The sequence below is a fragment of the Alligator sinensis genome, unplaced genomic scaffold (assembly GCF_000455745.1).
Source record: "Alligator sinensis unplaced genomic scaffold, ASM45574v1 scaffold40_1, whole genome shotgun sequence".
NCBI lineage: Eukaryota > Metazoa > Chordata > Crocodylia > Alligatoridae > Alligator > Alligator sinensis.
Window position 1 is genome coordinate 303,986 of NW_005842595.1, and position 17,152 is coordinate 321,137.

Consider the following 17,152-nt stretch of genomic DNA (forward strand, 5'->3'; position numbering starts at 1 on the left):
AGGGACACCGCTGTATCAGGGCTGTGCCGCACCACAAAGCAGCAGGGGGGAACAGCTGCAGCTGAACCCAGGTCCTGGTGAGCAAAAGGGGCAGGAGGAGCTCTGATTTTCTATGAAAAAACCCCAAATCAAATGCCAAAATATATACGTATTTAGACTTTATTTTATTATAATGATTGAGGCACTGGTAGGCTTCCAAATTGCTTTAAAATTTTAAATATTGTCATTGTACATACATACATACATACATACATACATATATATGTAAAAATTGTAAATATACATGTGAAAACACAGATTTTGGAGGTTTTAATCATAGAATTTTGGCTTTTTAAATGGAGAAAATCAGGATCCCCCAGCCACACCTGAGTTCATGTTACCATATCTGAATTAGGGTTTCTAGCTAGAAATAAAAAACAATCTGAATAGCTATAAAATAGAAGAGAGATTACCAGGGCAGCCAACAGACAGAAAAACTGCAAAAGAAAGGATAGCTTAATTAATTAAACAAGACCATTAAAAAGTAAAGTGTCATTAGCATCTGTGGGGTGAAGAAAGATTAGCAGGAAGCGGGGAGATTACAATGAGCCATAAAATTAACTGACTGCCAGAACTGCCTGAATGGAAATGCTGCTGCCCCTCCTAGGCAATTGGTTTTAAAGTATGGGTACAGCAGGAAGCAAGGAGGGAAGGAAGGGTGCAACTACACCACTGCATCCATCCCCCTTCTAGCCTGGTCCATATATATTTGTAACACACCATATTGTAATATATTACATTTTATTTTAAAATGAATGGTCTTTCTTACAAATTATTTGTTTTTACAATACCCACAAGCACATATGTAATCTTTTTGTCTAAGTACTCTCAGACATGACCTAGAACTTTTTCAGGCAGGTACTATGAAGACCTCAAAAAAATCTAGATGCCTATAAACAACTTCAAAAGAATTTTCCTATTCAAGTATGAAAGCAACTGACAGGTCTTAAAAGTGTGCATGCCAAAGCACATAAGGAATAGTGTATCTATTGGGAGATGCTGCACACAAGCTCATTTAACAGATTTGAACAGATGTTACATTCTGGAAGTGATGGAAAGGACATAGGTTAAGAACAATAGGTTTTGTAAGCACTACTTTTCACTAGTCCTTCCTCCTCAGCTATCCTCATTGGTCCCATTTCTCAACTCTGCTTCATTGTTACATGAATAGTCATGTCAACAGGCTTTCTGCTTAGTCCAGTGCCTTTACATTACTTCATTCACTTCATCTCTTGTAACATATACTTCTAACATATTTGTACCTAGAGATTATTTTAAGCCATGTAAAAAGGAAACACAAAATCACAATCCACCCTCTCCAGATGAAGGCAATGTGAATAGTTCAACTTTCCAATGTACCTCCAAGATTCACATACTTTCTCTACCAGCTCCAATACAGACAACGAAACTGCATTCCCAGTTCTTCTCAACTGCGAGTCAGAGCATGAGGAAAATAGATAGATGCCTTGATAGCAAAGATTCAAGAAAATATATTGCTTTTCAGACTGAGCTCAGTGTAAGGTACTGTTCACAAAATACATTTTAATACATTTGTTTTGTTCTGCTCCTAGCAAAATGGATCAGAGCCTTTGGGTGCTATTACAGCATAAACACACTAAAAAGCATTCACCTAACAGTCTAACTAGCAAATCACATAATACTTCACAAAAAAGAATTCATCATTATTTATTTTCTACAATTACAGATAACCAAACAATTGAACCAAGCAGTAAATAAAATGGGAAAATAAAGACAAATGGGAAAAATGAATGAAAAACTTGATATATTACCCTCAAATCACAAAATTGGCTTTAAAGCTTAAAAATACAAGAAGCCACCTTCTCCCCATAACTTCATGTTAAGGATAAAGCAAAGAAAAGCTAGTAATTTGGATCATGTAACAAGTAAGCCCATACAAAATACTGCAATAATGTTAATTTATTTTTCTTTTAAAAAAAATAAATGTGCAAGGCCACAGGCAAAATCAGTTGTAGCTCAAGTCCTGAATATGAACTCTCACTTTTGTATCCTTTCTAAACCATTTTGCATGCCATCTTGTGGGGATAATACATCATGAATATTATTTTAACAGTTTCTATTTCAAAGGCAAATTTAATTGTCAAGAAGTCCTGCAGTTATTTACCAGATGCCAACATTTATGACACCTTTAACTATCCAATAAGTAAGTTGCTAGCTTGTGTTTAGAAGCTTTAAAATCCTCCCTCCTTTACTTTAACAGAGCAAGAAATTAAAGACATTTACAAAGGACACAGCTTCACTCAGCAGAGGGTCTTGCTCCTACTCCAGTAGGACTGCAGGGTGCAGGAATCAATTAAAGTTGACATGCAATCTCTGACTTGCTCAGCAACTCTTTATAAACAGGATTCAAATTGCAAACCTGAGCCAGAGCTACAAAAATAGCTTCACTTAAGAAAAAAATATTCCTCTTTAGTGTACCAAGAGAAGCGTAGAACCAAAAGCTGAAGAACTGGCACCACATTTTTTTTTTAAACTGACAGTCACTGGTTTCTGCAGATATTAAGTACGACTGAAATTCAGTTCACTAAGATTTGATCATATGCAATTAGATATTTAATTCCAAAACAAATCACTGCAGGCTAAAGAACTGATCAAGTAGAGCTCCTTATCAAAGCAGATTAATGAAGAAATCTGAATAGTCAAAAGATTTTTTTTTTTTGAAGTTAACCAATTTCATTGGACACTGATTAACAAGAATATTAGAAAAAGTTAGAACCTTCTATGGGCTCAGGTCTGTTTGGCATTTCATCCTCTTTATGCTTAGCAATTTGAAATGGTGACTAAAGTATCAGGATATTGTGAAATGCCAGATAGAACTTTCCAGTGATCAGCCGTTTCTTACTCCAAGACAATATACAGGCTACTGTTGATATCCTGCAAGAAACAAATCTGAAAGTTACTATCCTACCGATGAACCTCAATTGTTTGGGCACAACTTCCTATATATATTTGTTTCTCCTTCCTTCCTGTCTCAAAAAAACCCAAAAGAGCAAAACAAAAGCAGATCTTTTTGCTAAATTATAAAATAACAGAGATGTTTATTCCTGAATACAGGACACAGGCACAGCATTAAAATTGCTTTAGTCTGCTACTACTGTAAAGTTAGATTTGTCTGAAACACAACACAAAATTAAAAAGACCTCTCGTTAGTCTTTGAAATGAAGTCTAGATATGATGTTTCTCTTGAGAAAGCACTCCAAATTTAACACAAGAAAACAAACAAAAGCCCACGTGTCTGAACTCTTTACTGAAGGCATGGAGGCGTGGCTTCTTTTTAAAAAAGGGAGGATAGGGAAATTCTTGTTTCTTTTTACTTTGAAAGTAAGAAAAGGTCAGCTCTTATCTCCTCTGGATTTTGCTGGAAAAGTTGAGGCTCTCAGATGTTTCTGCACACCCTCAGCTATTAACTGAAAAGGAAGGGGTGTTGAACCTTTAATGGAGATCTGTTCTCTCAACTGTTATTGTTATAAACACAAGTTACACAAATGTTAACCTCTAAAGTGAAAACAAGTTTTACTGAACCAGAAGCATCTTCTTTGATAGTAATCATGCCATATCTTAGTAAATCTGCAGCCGCCCAGAGTCTTTAAACAGATGCAAACAATTCCCCCCACACTTTCCAAATGAACAGCAGAAACTGAGCAGCCAACTGAGCCGCCAACAATGTTCTGTTGAAAACATTTTCACTGGCAAGGAAAGAATCTGATGGCAAAGTACAAGCACCTGAGGCAGGATTTTCACGGGCATTTTTACTATTTGTGAAAAAGATTAACCATCAAATAACAATTTGTTTTCAGACTGTTTTTAAACTCATGGGGCATTATACAGTTTACCTATAAAAGTGGCTAGTAGTTAAAAGAAAGTGAGTAAATATAAAGGAAACCCTCCACTAATAAATTGCACTTAAGTTTCTAAGGAGCAATCTAGCCAATTTTTTTCAAAGATCTAAGGGGAAGGACTGTTATATAATCAATTTAGAGAAAGCTTGAAAGAAGGCAGTTAAATTAAGTTGATAGTGCTATTATATGAGCTTATTGAAAAGTGGCGATATTTAAAGTACTGACTGTTAAAAGATATAATTTACCCCGGGCCAAAGGTCACTATAAGGTTCCATGAATACCCGAACTCCAATTAAACACAGCAGTATTCTCCTCTACTCATGTGCATTTTACTGAAGCATGTCAAAATGCACAGTGGAATAAGAATCTTGCAAGAGCAAATGTACACATGTTCATACCCATGTTTCAGCTAGTAATACCCATTTCCTTTATCGAGACATTATTTCATAATTCAGAGGGCAGAATACAAGTAATTTTGAAACTGTTCTTGGTCTGTGGTTTGCAACAACAACAAAAAAACCCTGACCACCGCACACACTTCCCCCCAACCCTCCCGCCCCACACCCAAGCCACATACCGCAGTTCCATGAGAGCGAAGGACTGTCACCTACTCTACACTGTTTAGTGCCTGGTCTCTTTGGCCTAAACAGTAAGGCTATCTTTGAGTCTCTTCGAAAACTCATTTCACATTCTTAACCAAACTTAGTACAAGAAAGCTATTCATGTGCAATCACCATAATTTCTTTTTTTTAACAGCATATTGTTATACACCAAGGGACAGTCCTCTTCCGTCAACTTATAAATTGATTTTCCTTCTTGTCTTTATACACTCAGTCTGGAGTCTAAATAGTAACAAACATTTAAAAAAGAAACCCAGCATCACATTGCCTAGGCATTTAGGTCTGGCAACTGTTTTCCAAAAGCAGCTGGTAAATATGAAAACAAGCAGAAACTTTTTTTTCCTATATTCTGTACCATCGACTTCCAAACTATGCTATAAAAGTAAGACAGTGGAAACAACCTACAGATGATTTAAGCAAACAAGTACACAAACAACATATATTGCTACCAATAATTTTGACAAGTTTTAAGAATGTCCACAAGAACAAGTTAGGAAATGTACCAGATCAGTCTTAATTTCAGGTACATTTTTCTTATTCAGAAACTCCTTCTTGCCAATAAAACTCATACTTGCTTTCAGAAAAATGTTTTATGATGTCATAAATGTCTAATTTTACCACATAACCGGAAAAGGAAAAATGTTTACTTAACATTTTGGTTCCAAAAGTTAATTGGAAAGGGAAAGGCGTCTTTAAAGCAATAATGCTTTTGAAATAACTCCAGTGGGGCTGCAGACACTGACTCACAACAAAGCCCTCCATAAATCAAAACCCTTTGCAGATAAACAAGCAATAGTAAATGACCGTTATTGAACTCTCATATAAAACGGTAAAAATTCACATTACAGTAAAAATTCCATTACTAAACTTTCTATTAACATTGATCCATCTCATCAAACAACATGCCAGAACCTAACAAAATGGTTCTGGTGTCTCAATATGACACAAAGTCTTATTAAAGTTAAAGCAAAGTCCAGGAGTGTTTCAAAGACAGAGCTTTGTTTCCTTAGCAACTGGCATGGCTGACATACAGTACACTGGCAAGGGTCCTAATTCATGAGATGGCCATTAAATTATTAGTTTGATTCTACATAGTAGTTTAAAGTGACCCAAGTTATTTGGCAGAAACATAGTTCAAACTAGGTTATTTAAGACCAATGAGGGCTTTAGCTGAACTATTCTGAGTGCCAAGTGCCAAGAAACCTGAATTAATAAATACATCTTTAAAGAAACAAGGGGGTGGGAAATCTGAAAAATTTAATCTTACATTCTTCAAACTCATGTACCCCATGAATATTGGCAACATCACTTTTGATGCCAATTAATACCTCCAAAAAAGTCAAAGCACAAATAAAAAACTAATTTTCAATGCATCACTTGGGAGCAACTTTACGAAAAGTAGCCAGCAGATATCACTTTCAGAACAATCCATTCAAAATTTTCTGATACATTAAGTTGTTAACAACGAAAAGCTCTATACCATTAAGTCCCTAAATGTACTTTCTACAGAGCTAAACTTTTGGAACACAGTTTGATAGGAAGATGCCATGTAACGACTGAACATCAGGGATCTAGGTTTTTCATTTCCCATGGGAAAGTGGTTAAAAAAGCAGATTTCTCCTTTTAACTGAGAAAAACGCAAATTTTTCATTTTATCAGAGAAACATGGATTTTTTCACTTTTGCACAGAGCAATCTGCAGGCTGGCAGAGTTCCAGCTTGCAAGGGGTGGGGGGAGCAGGAGAAGGGTGGTCAGGCAAGAGGCGCCATGTGCATGTGTGCATGCACACGGCTGCCAGGCAGCCTGGAGAGAAGGTTCCACAGGTAAGTCCTGTGGAGAAAGGACCAGGGTATGAGGCCGCCATATGGAGGGAGGGAGGGAGGAAGTTGGGCAGGGCTGGGATAGTCATGGGGCTTGGGGCCCAGGGCTGGAATGCATGGCCACAGGGCACAGGCAGGCAGCAGGATGGGGCTGCAGGGGTGGGGAGGGCTGGCTCCCTGCCGCTGATGCACTCCTGGGGGGGAACATGGAGAGGCACGCGCCCCCCAGATCTGTGCATGAGGTGGGGGCAGGGGCAGGCTGCCTGCTGTTGGCTCAGGGCTCCCTGCTCTGCTGCTTTCCCTCCAGGGACTCCACAGCCCAGCAGGCAGGACCCGGTGAAGCAGGGCAGAGCAGACAGGTGGGGCAGGGGGGAACTTCTTGCTGCTGGGAGACCCGCGCTGCCCTGGCAAGGCATCCCTGCCTGTCTGGCAGCAATGGGGACAGAAGCACGGGACTGTGTCCCTCATTGCTGTTGGGCAGGCACGGGGCACCTCGCCATGGTGGCATGGAGCTCCCAGTAGCGGCGACAACTTTCCCTGCCCAGCCCCACTGGGTCCTCCTCACTGGGCTGCAGAAGCCCTTGGGGGAGGGCAGCAGGGCAGGGAGCCTGAGCCTGCAGCCCACCTCTGCCCCCGCACATGGGCTCTGCTCCGGCCGTGCCACCCATGGGGAAGGGGGAGTTGGGCTCTGTGCTCTGCTCAGCTGCAGCAGCCGCTGCTTCCCAGTCAAAAACTAAGCGAAAGATAAAAACCTGCATTTTCCAAGGGATGTGTCGGGTCTAACCATGTTGAGAAACACTGATCCAGCATCTGCTACTTCTAGGGTGCAAGGGGTTGGGGCTCCAGTGCAGACTTCCCACATTTGTAAGCCCAGTATCATATTTTTATTTATACTTTACAAAAGGAAGACACACCTGGATTTATTCAAACACTGTGAATTAAACAGACCTGCACACTGTGAAAAGGAGGAACCCATTTGCTTACAGAAAAGCCATTAGAGGTGAAATTCACCAACTTAAAATATTTATTGCATATTTTAGCAGTTGGGGTTTCTTAATGTAGTGATAAGCAAAACGTATCAGTGTTCACAGCAAGAGCTGGGGACCCACCAGCTTTAAGAAGGTAAACTAAATCCAATGAAGCCACTTGGATTCTTGCCAAAATGAAGGGAAGCCTGTCTAGGAGTCTTGATACATATACGTAAATAGGAAAAAACTTCTTCATCTTTTAACTAGCAGCTCAGTTCACCCTCAGTGATGAACTAAAAGGGAATTTTGATGCTGCTATAAGAACCAAATATTAACCATCAATAGTTAATGCTGTGCTAATTCCTACAGTTAATCTTTTACCTCAGTCCTGACCTACAGGTCCTGACTATGCCAACTTTGGGCTTCACCCCATAATTAGTTACATACATACGTATGATGTTTGGAGAAATTTACTTAGAAGCAAGAAGCCATTTTACTGGTGAGTCAATTGAGTTTTTGCAGTTAAGTGTTTTAACACACCAAGTGCCCCTAATGATTTATTTTCCTTTGTAAATCCGTTACTGAAAACTAGTGCAAGTAGATAAAATAGGTGAAGATCTGCTTTGCTAGCTCCGTATTAAGTTTGGTAGTCATTAACTGACATACAGAGTTTTAAAAGGTAACTACCAAAAAGTTTTAAAGTTTTGAATCTTAAAGCTATTGCTTAAACTGTACTTTGAAAGAAGAAAGATTAAGCATTTAAAAGCTGGCCTCACCAGAGCTGGCATGCCAAATTGGGCCCCACCATGTAGTGGGGCCTGATCATACCAGACTGGATTGTGCTGGAGTCAGTACGCGGCCCCAACAGAGCCAGAGTGCCAGGATGGATCATGCTGAAGCCAGCATGTGCCCCAGTGGAGCTGACGTGCCAGATCAGGCCTTGGTGCGCAGACCCAGCATTCCTGAGCCAGCGTGCAGGGTTGGACTCAGTGCATGGCCCTAGCCCCAGATCTTCCAAGTACCCCATCCAGCCCATAGGGCTGGCAGCAGGCTCACTAGCTGCTGCTACTCAGCTACCAGAAAGAATGATTCCCTTCCTCCCCCCGTTCAAGCTGTCCTTCCAAAACAAGGTACATACTGTGTGCAAGGACATGCTGTATGTGAAAAAATATGGTATTGCAATTTGTTTTAAATAGAAGCAATGCAAAATTAATACAGAATTAAGCTTAAATAAATCTGATACAGGGTACCTGCACCTCATATTCTATTATGACCCCAAAAAAATGTAGATTAAAGCAAAGCTATATTGCCTTTTTCCAACAAGCATAAAAGTCAGAGGCCATTTTAGATTGGCTCCACAATCTACATGGAGATAGTTTTACAGTCAGAGAACCAATAGTTTTGCTTTTACCTTTGAACGCTACTAAAAGAAAATGGTGCCAACACGGTCTTGTTGCTATTCCAAATTATGTTGTTAAACAGTTTAAGCTGGGCACCAGCAGGAAGAGGCACATAAGGTGCTACTTCAGTGGAATTTAGGGATGCAAATCCAAGTGACCCTAGCTACTTTAAACATCCAAGGGGCTGTCACTACCCAAAATGTGAGTAGGTGATTCCAAGCATCTTGGACTCTCTCTCTTGTCTCAGGCCATTTGGGATGAGGAGACTCCCAGCCCTCTTGTTGAAGGAAGCACTGTGTAGAAAGAAATACAAAACTCATGGACCAGAGCAAGCAATAGTGATGACGATTTTAAGTCCACTGATGAAGATCCCACCTGGAGAAGAAAAGCTCCTTAGTTTCAATTCCTGCTCCAAAGCATCCCTACTCTAAGAACTGTCTTATATATTTTGAATTTAAACAATCAATGGATAAAATATATCAGCTGTAAACTTAAACTGCTAGAAAATATAGATTTGAACCAACATCAGGCCAGGAAGGAGCTATAAACCAGGTTCTTCTTGGGCAATAAGCATTAGGCTATTACAATAAGGTGGGCATTACACCACATCCTCCTCCAGCAGCATTCCAAGGGAGTGAGAGCCTGTCCCCATACTAAATATAGAAAACAGTGTCAAACTATAAATCTGTGTCACACTGATGCCTGAATCTGACAGGATCTCACCCTGCACCTGCTCTTCAGCAATGACTGGTCAAAGCATTTCCCCATCAGGGAGATTGCTTTGGTTAATCCTACTCCCAGGTACACACATCTTCCCATTCACAGCGCAGAAAATTCCCGCACCTAACTTGGTTTCCTGAATCCTACTCTCAAAGCCTGGTGTCAAGAAGTCTGGCATGGTGACACTCAGTGCTGCCACACCTAAATACCTGAATTAATACAGACACCTCACCCTTGCAACGAACATGCACAGCTCCACTTAAGCTTAGTAGGAATGATACTCACAGAGGACTTTAATGTCTAGGGCTGGGCTATGCTCTCCTTTTAACTGCAGTATGGCTCAGAATGAAATAAGGGCCTGATTCAACACTTATTAATAGTACCAAAATCACAATTTTCTCAGAAAATGCAAAAATCAGGCATTTTCTGCAAAAGTCAGAGAGGTCAGCAATAAAAAGAGAGCCCTGCAAAAAAGTGACCCACCTCCTCCTCCCTTCACTCCCTGCAGCAGCCATTTGGCTGCTACCCCCACCCCTGGCTGCTAACTGCAAGAGGGCTGCCCTCATGCAGCCTCTCAGCCCTGGAGCTCAGAGCAGACACGAACAGGCTCAGCCCTGCTTTCTTTCCTCCACAGCCACATCTGCCTGGCCCAGCTATAAGTGGGCACTGCGGAGGGTGTGGGGGATGGGGCCAAGGGAGCAGCGCTGGGGCAGGAAGGCAGCGTAGCTGGGCTGTGATGTGGGGAGTGGGACTGGGTGGAGGGGAGCAGAGCCAAGCCAGGCCAGGACAGCTTGTGGGGGGGACAGACAGGACAGGACAGGACAGGAGGATGGCAGCAACCCATACTTGCACCCATATGGGACCAGGGAGAGGCAGGAGGAACAGAGCTGGGCTGGGAAGAGCAGAGTCAGGATGGGGGGTAGCGTGGCCCAGATGGTGGGTAATGGGGCAGTGGCAGCCCATCCTTGCACCTGGGTGTGCCAGGGAGGACTTATTCCTCCCCCCACCCCTGTGCAGGCCAGGGACAGGTGGGGAGCAGGGCCAAGCCAGGTGGGGGAAGCCGAGGAGGGGGGGGCTCCCACAACCTACCCATGAAATTGGAGCCAAAGGGCAGTGAGCCTGTGAAATTTGGCCCCAGACTCCACAATCTGAGTGCATCCTTACCCACTAAAGATTTACCATTGTCTCCTATGATAATAAGCACACAAAGTCTGTTCCTATGAAGTATTTTAAATACCAAGTTCTTGTTAAAGCTATGAGCTGTTTGTATAGACAAAATATGAAAGAGAATTCCAAGAATATATATTTAAAGGTGGGATTCCCCACGCCCGTAACAATCACAAAGTATTGTATTTTTGTAGTCTGACTGTACTTATTTGCCTTTGAAGAAAATGGAAACCAATACCTTTATTACAGGAAAATATATTTGAAATGCTATATATATAGTTTTATTGATAGATGGTGTTAATTTGCATGTTCTTTGCCCCAAATCACATTGCTTAGCCTTGAACTCTTTCAAATGGCAAAAAATAGTGTGAATGGCAGAGCATCATGGCTCTTGTATTTTTCCTTTATAAAAATCACTGAGGCAGTGTCACAGGGGACCTTGTCTGAGGTAGTGTCATTCCTTCTGAAACCCCCCCACTGAGCTGACTTGCAAGTTCTCTTACTGACCACTGACAGCAGACTTCCATCTTTTTTCCAGATCAGTCTCAGCACAGACAGAAAGCAGGGAACATCTGCACCTTATAGATGCATAAGCTTTTATGAGGAACAGCTCACTTCCCAGATGCCAGGCAGAATTAGCCTTCCTCTAGATAAGGAAGTCCTCTCCACAACAGCATCTTCCAAAACAATTTTGCAGCATTAAAGCCTGTACATTAAGTCAAAGCATTAGTCCAACCATTGAGTTAAAATCTTTAAAAGTCTAAAACACAGAAGTTTGTTTCTTTAAAGTTATCCAAGTGAAATGAACTAATGCATTTTTCATCATCTTGACAAAGTGACTGAACAGCAGTTCATCTCAGATAAATTTTGAAGTCAGCAGTTAAGATTACAAACCTAAAATTACTTTATTTCTTCTGTACTTTGCATATGTAAAGTAAATAGCAGAAATGTCAACAACTTCAAGAAGTAACTAAAATCTATTTTAAGCTGTAGCTACAATTTTAGTCTCTGACAGCATACTTAATTTACAGCCAGAATAAGATTTGGCTACACGCTGTGCAGGGTTAAGAACTTGAAAAGCTCCATTAATTATGCTGCTTAATATGCACACTTCACCTATGAATTAAGGTACTAGATCCCATGTAATGTGATTTTAGTACAGGCAACCCCCACTTAACATGGTTTCACTTAGCACTATTTTGCTATAGCACTCATTTAAAATTAATACCTGATTTCACTTAGCACTGAGCCAGCTGCAAAGCAGCGGCGGCGGCAAGAAGTGATGAGTGGTAGTGAGTGGGTGGGCGGGAACGAGCACGAAGCCTGCACTGCTGCCGCAGTGCCATGGCCGGCAGGGGCCCAGGGCGGGACAGCAGGAGCAGGGGCCCATGCTGGCGCACAGTGCTGGACTGGCTGGTGGACAGAGGGAAGCAGCAGCAGCGAGAAGCAGCGAGTGGGTTGGGGGGCAGGCGTGAGTGTGGGGCCTCCGCCAGTGCCCAGGGTGGAGCAGCAGAAGTGCAGGGCTGGCACATGTGGGCTGGCACGGGGCTGGAGAGGCCAACAGGCAGAGAGGGGTGGGAAGAGGCGGCGATGGAGAGAAGCTGCAGCAAGAAGTGGCGGTAACTAATTATCTCTGTTTACATTCATTCCTATGGGGAAATGGGATTCACTTAGAGTGGTTCTGCTTAATGCTTGGTTTTTCCGGAACCAATTAAGCGCGTTAAGTGGGGGTTGCCTGTATCAACTATATCAAATAAGGATTTTCTGTCCCAAAAGACTAGAATCAATTCTGAGTGCCATCTTGTAGAAAGAGTGAGGATTAATGGGAGTGAAATGTAGCAACATTATTGATCACTTTTCACATCCAAAACAGTACCTTTACCTTGCATGTTTCAAGTCACAGAGGAGAGTGAAATTACAAGCCACAGTGTTGTTTGAAAGGTCTTTGGTTCCAAAACAGAGAATGTTATTTACAAAATTCTCTATGGAGCCCATAAAGGTTGTATGTTCACCTAGCAATAGCCCACTTGTAAGATCTCTGTTAGATGGATAAGGTAAAGCCCCAAACACATGAACAGATACCATGAAAGCCAGGTTGGCCTCATTCAGGAAGTCATACAACACTTCACAGAAAAAATAGGAAGTTGTTGATAAACTACTCGACAGAACAGCTTCCTACAGGAGAAACCAAGACAGCTGGGGTGAACAGTAACTGCTTCCTCATACTAGAAAAGACGACAGACTACTGTATCTTTTTTGCAAGAATTGCATGTACTGTGTTATACAAGTTAAAATGATATAAATAATGATTATAAAATACATGTATCACATGTATAACATACGGTTCTTCCCTTTTCCAAGTGGCTGATCCTGAACTACCATATAGTCTCTCTAGCGCACAGAATGATTTTGTAGATCTTTCTTCACGGTTAATTGAAATGTCAATTTATAGCCGGATAACAGGAAGTGGTTCAAAAACAATGAAGCTGACATCTCCCCACTGACCAATACTGCCATCTTTATTGTACGTTTAAGAACCGTCTAAGTTCTTGTGTATAATAGCATGAAGCTGACTAAATTCCACCTCCTGACTAACCAGACTAGGCTATTATTATTCTTATTATTATAACTGCTGAGTTCCGGTTACAATTTCACTGAAGTTAGCAACTTTTAACAAAGTAGGGAATTCTACTAACCGTAACAGGAATATATTACACTGAAGAAAAGACACATTCAAAAAAACTCCTAGTTTTGAAAGTACTATGAATATTAACTCATTAATAGTGATGAAACACTGGCCAATCAAGTATTGGTCAGAAATTTAAATTTGTCCATATATAGATTTATCATGCTAAAACAGACTATTACAAGTCTGACTAGACAGATGCTGGGATTTCAAAAACTGGTTCACCCAGAATGCTATTTAGTGGTATTATATTAATGTGTGGTCAAACAAGACATTTGGCTGCTTCAAACTTCTTCTCACCTGCCTCTCCACAGTGATAGCTGCTGTATTTGTAGTTCTTGATTCCCCTGTGGAAATTTCCGTACTGGATTTAACTGGCTATAGTGCAGAGTACTGCGATAGCCAGGCATCATAGGGAAAAGTGATAATTGGAAAGATCTTCACAACTGGAAAACACACACCTAATATTTTCACCTATTCTTTAGAAAGGTATTTCTTGAAAAGCCTGGTCTTGTCTGGTCTCTAGGAGTTTCTAATGAATGAGGAAATGGAAACAAAAAGCACCACTGCCAATCCAATGAAGAAGCTAAATACTTGGATGTGGAGCAAACACCATGCAGAGGGAACCAGTTTTTTAGAAGCAAAATGTGCTCAGCAGCAGAAATCTAAAGTATTTACTTCATTAAAATTAAGCTCAAAACAAACAAAAAAAAGCATATATATGTGCTAAACACACATTTTATTTTTAATCATAGGAAGCAAGAGTTTTAAGCAATTTCTGAAATACAGAACTGCTTTGTTAAAAGAAATTCTTTACAAGCTCTTGGAGCTTTCCAAATTTAGGAAGCAAAGTTATAAAGTTAATAGAAATACTTCTGAACTGCAACAAGGCTAGCAGATTCCACTTGTAGATGGTATTTTAGGCTCTATTAGGGGGAGGGGAGGGAAATAGTTCTTCTAAGCGTGAACAGAGCCTTTAAAACTGTCCTCAGACTCTCCCAAACCACAGCATCACCCAAGGAAAGCAAAAAGAAAACAGCCTATTAAGCGGTTTAAGATCTCCCAAGGTCAGCATGTGACCCAGCAGGGAGAGGTTCAAAAAGTACAGCCTTTATTTTTCTTCCTAACAACCTGGTTTGTTTCCACTCTTTTCCCCTTCAAGACGCATCCTTCACAGCTAGCAGCTCTTTCAATCATTTACTTTGGATGTCTGCTTGAGAACAAACGATCTTGCTCATGCAGATGAGTTTGCCAGACTTGTGTGTACTTTCCAGTCTCAGGCTCTTTATTGTTCTTGCTGAAACCTGACTCTTTGAAATGGATACCAAGACACCAAGACAGACAAAAAAGAAAACTTGCAGGAAAAAAGGAAGATTTTCTGTAATAATAGCGAAACTGTAGAAAAGCTTTCCAAGATCAAATCCTTCCCTCTGCTTTCACCTAAATGAGCATAATTAAAGAATCAATTATAGGAGTGCAAGGATTTCTTTTCGTCTACCACAACAACTGTAATGCTCCCTCTATAAAATTTAAAGCATTGATGTAAATGCAAATAATAATTAGCACTACAGATAGAGCTTTTTTTTTTTTTTTTTTTAAATACCATCTTTGTTGTGTTCTATTTAAGCTAGTTAAGAGTATAACGAGCATAATATACAAGTTTTGGAATTATATGAAAACTATGTTTTGCTCTTCAAGGTCCAGTGGGTCACATTCTCAGCTGGCATAAAACTGCCTAATTCTAACAGTGAAATTAGGCAAAATATTTCATAAGAACAAACTTTGTGCTTCATAGAAAACAATGGTAAATCTTCAAGGGGGCTTCCATGGGCATTGAATTAGGTCCCTATTTCATTCTGAGCCATAGTGCAGTTACATGGAAAGCATGTCCCAGCCACAGATATTAAGGTCTTCTGCGAATATAATTTCAGGCTTGGATATTTTATTTCAGCAAAGGGAACCACAAAAAAGTTTAGAACACTTTTTAGACTAGCAAGGTAGTAAGAATATAATTTTTTTTTAATGCTAGTGGTTCCGTCCCTTCAAATCTGAAGTGACAAATAATATGTTACTTGAAACCTAGTGATTGAATGAGAGTTGTGCACACACACTTCCAAAAAGGAGGACAGGCTTCTGCTGTTTTAGAAAACTCTACAGAGCATCTCCTGATGGATGACATGTCAGAGTGCTGGCATGTGTAACCTCTTCAGCAAGAGAAAAAGTTATATTAATTTCACTACTTTAAAAAGCCAAAGTAGTGAAAACAAGAAACATTTTTAAGAGTTCCAACATTCACCTTTCATTCCAAAGTTAGTTTTAAGAACTACAGGCCCTATCAGGTTCATGTACCAATAAGACTTCATAGGAACCTGACACTGTACTTCCAAAGAAAAAAAAAAAGTAATCAGCAGTCATCCAGTATTCTCACTGCAATACTGCTGAAAGTTTCTTAATCTTTGATATCCATTTTCAGCAATTTTCCAAATACTGACCCAAAGTACACCTTTAAATGACCTTGCTTTATTGTACTCCAAGTATTAATTTAAAGTTACTATATGTTACAACAGACTTAAAAACACACCCAAAAATAACTAATCCAAGATGAGACATGCCAAGAATGAGGCATGTTTCTCACACCTAGGCATAACTTTCAGGGTTCAACTTCTACACCCCCAGTTCAAATCAGATAAAGAGTTATACTACTGAAAATCATGACCCATAGTTTTTAAATGTATTTGATATATTAAAGGGGCACATATTCTTATATACACAAAGGTTCTTAAACATGGAAAGTGAGCTTCGTTAAAAAATGTAACCTTTTTTTTTTATAACTCTATTTTACTTACTTAAGAAAGTATCTCTGGCCAGATGGTGTCTTAGCCATTTCCCAACCTGGTGGCAGAGGAACATCATCGGGGATCTCAAATGAGGACTGACGGAGATGTTGAGAAGATGAGGCAGGTCCAGGACCAGTCACTACTCCAGAGGGGGTAAGGGTCCCCGGAGAGACAGCTCCCAGCTGCAGCGAAGCTGGAGACGAATGAGCTCGGACATGCTGAGGAGTCAAGGCTCCGGCTGAACCTGCATCAGTGCTGGCCTGTCGAGAGTAAACAGTTCCCATTAAGATACTTCAGCAGAAACACACCTACTTCGACCTTACTGAATTCTCTGCGAGAGACTCGGGTATAAGTTGTTTTCAAACTTCTGACTTGTTTCAATGCTGTTAGCACGTTGCTCAAAGCAAGTTAAACAAAGTCAAAGCAAGCTTTAAGCTGTTGCCAGGCCATGGGGAATATAAATTATCAACCTTTCTCGTCTACCTTTTGTTGTTGTAAACTTTGAACGCACAAACAAAAAGCCTTACAGTTTTCTGAGCAGAATCCCATCTCCCCCGCTGTCATGCCTGATGCACCACTGCCCTGAGCGTTGCATCATGGTTCCCAACAGAGCGTAAACGACCATTTTGATTCGGTAGCATTTGACACGCATCTTGCAAGGAGCAAAACCAAAAAAAAAAAAAAAAGTGAGCTGCACCCCTGGTTCCTTATAGGCATCAGGGGCCGAAATCCCCGTCCACTTGAAATCTAGTCCCCACCTTGCCACAAAGGGACCAGGAAGGCTACTACTGCCAGCGTGGGCAGGAGTCAAGCCCTCCAAAACTTCTGGTGTGTGCGCGAGTGAGCAGGAAGACCCTAGCTACTCTGGCGCAGGCGGGGAGCCCCCTTCCCCTGGCACAGCTGCGACAGCGGGGCTGGGACATGGCACCGGGCCACGTCCCAGCCTGGCAGCGCGCCTCCTCCCCGCGGCGGGGGCAGCCCCCGGGCTGCTTCGACCCGGGCCCAAAGCCGGGCTCC

General features: G+C 41.1%; 1 protein-coding gene across 9 annotated transcripts in view; it reads right to left on the minus strand.

Annotated features, from left to right (window-relative positions):
* Positions 1-17,016, minus strand: part of YAP1 (Yes associated protein 1) — a 124,545-nt gene extending 107,529 nt beyond the window's left edge. For 3 of the 9 annotated variants that reach the window (XM_025214691.1, XM_025214695.1, XM_025214694.1), the window contains exon 1: positions 16,145-16,623. In XM_025214691.1, the coding sequence (XP_025070476.1) occupies positions 16,145-16,419 (275 nt within the window). In that variant the 5' untranslated portion in view covers positions 16,420-16,623. Of the gene's footprint in view, positions 1-16,144; positions 16,626-16,662 lie in introns of those variants that run through there. The other 6 variants (XM_025214697.1, XM_025214696.1, XM_025214698.1 and 3 more) reach the window with 5 other exon arrangements.
* Positions 17,017-17,152: the final 136 nt, after the last annotated feature.